Genomic DNA, 4638 nt, shown 5'->3' with positions numbered 1-4638 from the left:
AACTCCCTTCTCCTTAAGTATTTCCGACCATGGGATTCTACCCAGCATAACTTTAAGTTTATCAAAATTTGCTTTCCTGAAGTCCAACCTATATGTCTTACTATGTACAGCTTTTACCTTCCCCAAGACTATAATTGCCAAAATAACATGGTCACTATTACCCAGGGTGCCCACTACTTTCACCATCAACCAGTTCTTTCCTGTTGTTAAATATCAGGTCCAAGATAGCAGATCCCCTTGTTTCCCTCTCCACTTTCTGGAAAATGAAGTTGTCAGCAAGACAACTCAGGAATTTATTGGACCTTTCATTCTTAGCAGACTTGGACTTCCACCAGACATCTGGGTAATTGAAATCTCCCATGACCACCATGTACCGTCTCTTTGAGAATTTTGTAATCTGTTGTAGGAGTGTCTCATCCAAGTTCTCTGCCTGGATTGGTGGTCTATAGCAGACCCCCACCATGATATCAGTATTATTTCTTATTCCTTTTATTTTTACCCAGAGACTCTCAACTGGACTTTCATGCTCAAATTCATACATTTCCTCACAAGTATATACCTCCTTTACATATAATGCAACTTCTCCGCCCTTTCTTATTTGTCTGTCCCTTTTAAATAATTCCCCGCAGGCCTAATATTCCAATTGTGAATGTCATCCCACCAAGTTTCAGTAATGCCTATTAGGTCATAGTCCCCTTCCTGTATTATGACTTTAAGTTCCTCCTGCTTGTTTCCCATACTGTGTGCATTAGTGTAGAGACATCAGAATCCATGTTTTATGAACCCTGAGGTTTTCATTTCTGTACTTACATGTGGGTTAATGTTATCTAGTATACATGCCACTCCCCACAAAACTTTAGAGTTTTTATTTCTAGTTATTGACTTTGCATTTTTGTCTTGCTCCCCCACATGATTTAGTTTAAAGATCTCCTTATTAGGTTTGCAAGGCTGTTTCCAAACACATTTTTCAAATTCTCGTGAGGTGCAAACCATCTCCCGATAGAAGAACTTCATCTTGAAAGCATAAGCCATGGTCCAAAAATCCAAACCTTTCCTGATGACACCAATCATTGATCTGCAGTATTCTTCTTTCCTTTTCCTACTGTGTGCACCCAGTAGACAGCATACATAATAAGATGACAAGTCTGGTCGGCACAGCTTAGTTTCTACTCCTCTCAGTAGGGAATCCCCAATTACCAACACATGCCTTTGCCTATTTTGGGAAGCAGAGACATGAATCCTCTCATCCACGGGGGTTTGAGAAGTTTTCTTCAAGCTTTGTGGAGGCTGGGGTAGGAGCCCTTCTTCCAGTGGTTCAGAATCAATATCTGTGGGGAGATCCAGGAACCAATTGCTTAGTAACAGAGGCTCAGAATGTCTCTTGATCTTCCTGCTCCTGTGGGTTATATTCTTCCATGTGCCCTCATCTTGTGTTGGGTGCTCCTCCAGTTGCTAGGATACCTTTCCCTCCTTCTCCTATTGCCATCTCAGGAGTGCTTCATGTGTTCACGAACTCTTCACTTTCCCTTATAAACTGGAGTATGGACGGGCCTGTATCAAGTCCCTGTATCTTCTCCTCCAGTACGGCTACCACTTACACTTGCTGCAAGTGTAATTGCTGTTACCCTCAGGTAAGAATACAAACATGCCACAGACTTTGCCCATCACTGCCTCAGCTCCCTCACCAACGATGCTGTTGTAATCCTTTTCAAAATTAGTTCAGTTTAACTGATACTTCTTTGATAACTTCCTTACCAAACTGCCTCTCAAGACTACTTGTGAAATGTTTGCAGAAGCAAAACTTAACTTAACAAAGAAGAAGAAGAAGAAGAGAAGAGATTGGATTTATACCCCGCCCTTCACTACCCAAAGGTGTCTCAGAGTGGCTTACCAACTCCTTTCCCTTCCCCTTCCCACAACAGACACCCTGTGAGGTAGGCGGGGCTCAGAGAGCTCTTGACAGAAACTGCTCTTTTTCAAGAACAGCTCTTATCAGAGCTATGGCTTGCCCAAGGCCATCCAGCCAGGTGCCAGTGGAGGAGTGGGGAATCAAACCCGGTCCTCCCAGATTAGAGTCCATGCACTTAACCACTACACCAAACTGGCTCTAAATGTAAGATTTATTCAGCCTTCTATGGGGGCCCCAGGCCAGACCCACAGGCTAAGAGCCACAGGCCAAGAGCAGGCCAGAGGTTCGTGCCTCTGGCGAGGTGCAGCCTTAAATAGAAGCCTCACCCAAGCAGATGGCGGGGCCAGCAGCTATTCAAACTACACTCAGGCAATCCAATTATAGGCAAACAATAACCCTTTCTCAACCTTTCTGAAGCAGCCAGGACTCTGCAACAACTTACAACTCACCCACACACTCCCAAACACAGTCCTCCCACACAGTACCCTCAGCTAAATCTCCTCAACTGAAAGCAGATTCAAAAAACACTCACCTCTCTAGCAGCTCTGTCTCTTGCTGCTTCTCAGAGCTCAGCTGGGATGTTCATCTTGCCTCAACCATGGCCAGGGCTTTCTCTGCCCTGGCCCCAGCCTGGTGGAACACGCTCCCTACCGAGATCATGGCCCTGCGGGATCTTCTTCAGTTCCACAGGGCCTGCAAGACAGAGCTGTCCACCAGGCCATTGGCTGAGGCAGCGGGCGCCCATACATGGCCTCCCTGAGGTTGCTGTCATCTATCCACTGATAGCTGGCCATTGTTCCATCCGTATCAATGGACCGGAATCCTTATAGCCAGCTGAATTTTTGTTTTAGTTGTAACTACCAATTTTAATGTTTTATATTGCTTTGTGTTTTAAATATCACTTTGTGTTTTAAATTTTAAACTCTGTATTTATTACAAATGGTGTTACCCGCCCTGAGTCCATTCACGGGATGGGTGGGATACAAATCTAAATAATAAATAAACAAACAAATAAATAAATAACTGTAATAATCTGCAAGGAATGCCAAGGCTAAATTGGGGTTTAGTACAAACTGGACATATGGGGGGGGCAGTTATTTCAGATGATTAGGAAGATGGCTTTGGTTGGGATGGGGATATGGAATATGATAATGTTTAGTACAAACTGGACATATGGGGGGGCAGTTATTTCAGATGATTAAGAAGATGGCTTGGGTTGGGATGGGGATATGCTTCCACAGTTAGGGATGTGGAAGACAATGGGAATACAAGTGATTCTTTCCCCTTTTGTTTTCCAGGCCATATTGATTGAACCAAACACTATCAGGACAGATGCTGAGATCCCTTGCATTGAGTCATCTGCAAATTATCCACCAAATTCCAATGATGTAAGTTATGATCTAAAAGTAGAGACCGTATAGAAGACTCAAGGAGGAACAATGATGAAGAAATTACACCTCTTTTGAGGTAAACGAAAAATCTGGCCCTTTTCCTGCATGATAGATTTCCTTCAAGTGCTGCCTAGCTGCCAGGCCAGTGAGGCCAAAGTGACTATCTCTTGTCTTTCTCCACTACAGACTCAGTCTTAGGCTGGGCTCAAGAAGCATGTGGCTTGATCTGCTCCACCTTGGACTAGGAGATAACCCACAGACTCCTCTTTGCGTAGGTTGAGTATGGAACTTGCAGTGGGTCTGGCAAATGGATTCTTAACATATCACAAATGTGCTTGAGGACTGTCTAGATACAGTGTTGGGGGTGGTTACAAGACAGTTGGGGGACCAGAGGAACAAAAGCATGCGGGAGCATGGGTAAATCATCAGTGGATCGTTTCTGCCTCTGGCTGGCTCCAGTGCTGACCCAGCTGCATGACAAAAGTGAGACTTGTTTGTGGTCTTGACCTGAATGGGCTGGTGCCCAGTATTAGAGCTGGTAGATAACGGCTCTTTATTGAACTTGAACGGATGCTGATGGTTGACAAAGACTCCTGACTGAATGCTGTATCGAGCTCATTCTGAGTAGCTGGTGACGGGGCCACCATTTCCACTGCCCCTCTTGTGCTTCCTTCAGGGACCGTGGGTTCTGTGGGAAAAGCTGCACCTGAGAAGTAATTTGAAAAGCAAATCAACGCTGGTTGGTCGTATAAAGCTCATCAGCAATGCTGGATCTTTGGGCATTGCCTACTACTTGTGTTTCTAATCATTGTACATACATGCAAGTAAAGAGTAACTATTTATTTAAAATATTTTATATTCCTCTTTGTTACTCTGGAAAACAGAGGCCCAAGGGGGCAACTCGTGCCCGTAGACTTTTCTGCAGGTTTATCCCCCAAAGGGATCATACCACAGCCTCTTTGTGATGGTACAGCTGGCAGCTATGAGTGAGATGAGCTAACATAGCAGGTATATATTACTCTCTTTCCACTGGGGATCCATTTCTTAGTGAACCCTGGAAAACTTTGAGCAACTTTTTATATTAACCAGCTTCCATGATGGGCCTCTAGCATTTTGCCATTCTAGGTCCGCTATGAGCTAGAGCTGTCGGCCCAGGAATGAGTCACAGGTCCCGCCAGCACTGATCTCTGCTCCAACATTCATGGGCAATCCCTACTGATTGAGTAGGAAGTAACTTCCCAAGCAAAGAAGCTTCTCCTGCAAGTAGGAAGTAGGTTGCAATCCTGACCCGGTTTTATGTGCTTGAAGTCCTACTGAACTAAATACAATTTCTGTGTG

General features: G+C 44.5%; 1 protein-coding gene across 1 annotated transcript in view; it reads left to right on the top strand.

The window, feature by feature from the left end:
* The window catches only part of LOC107112623 (membrane-spanning 4-domains subfamily A member 12-like), a 40171-nt gene extending 36783 nt beyond the window's left edge, over positions 1-3388 (top strand). Inside the window, exon 6 of the mRNA XM_015413809.1 lies at positions 3208-3388. Coding sequence (XP_015269295.1) covers positions 3208-3330 — 123 coding nt within the window. The 3' untranslated portion in view covers positions 3331-3388. The remainder of the gene's footprint in view (positions 1-3207) is intronic.
* Positions 3389-4638: the final 1250 nt, after the last annotated feature.

The sequence above is a fragment of the Gekko japonicus genome, unplaced genomic scaffold, assembly GCF_001447785.1.
Source record: "Gekko japonicus isolate JY-2015 unplaced genomic scaffold, Gekko_japonicus_V1.1 scaffold885, whole genome shotgun sequence".
NCBI lineage: Eukaryota > Metazoa > Chordata > Lepidosauria > Squamata > Gekkonidae > Gekko > Gekko japonicus.
Note: the sequence above shows the minus strand (reverse complement) of the source record. Positions and strands in the feature narration are given on the sequence as shown.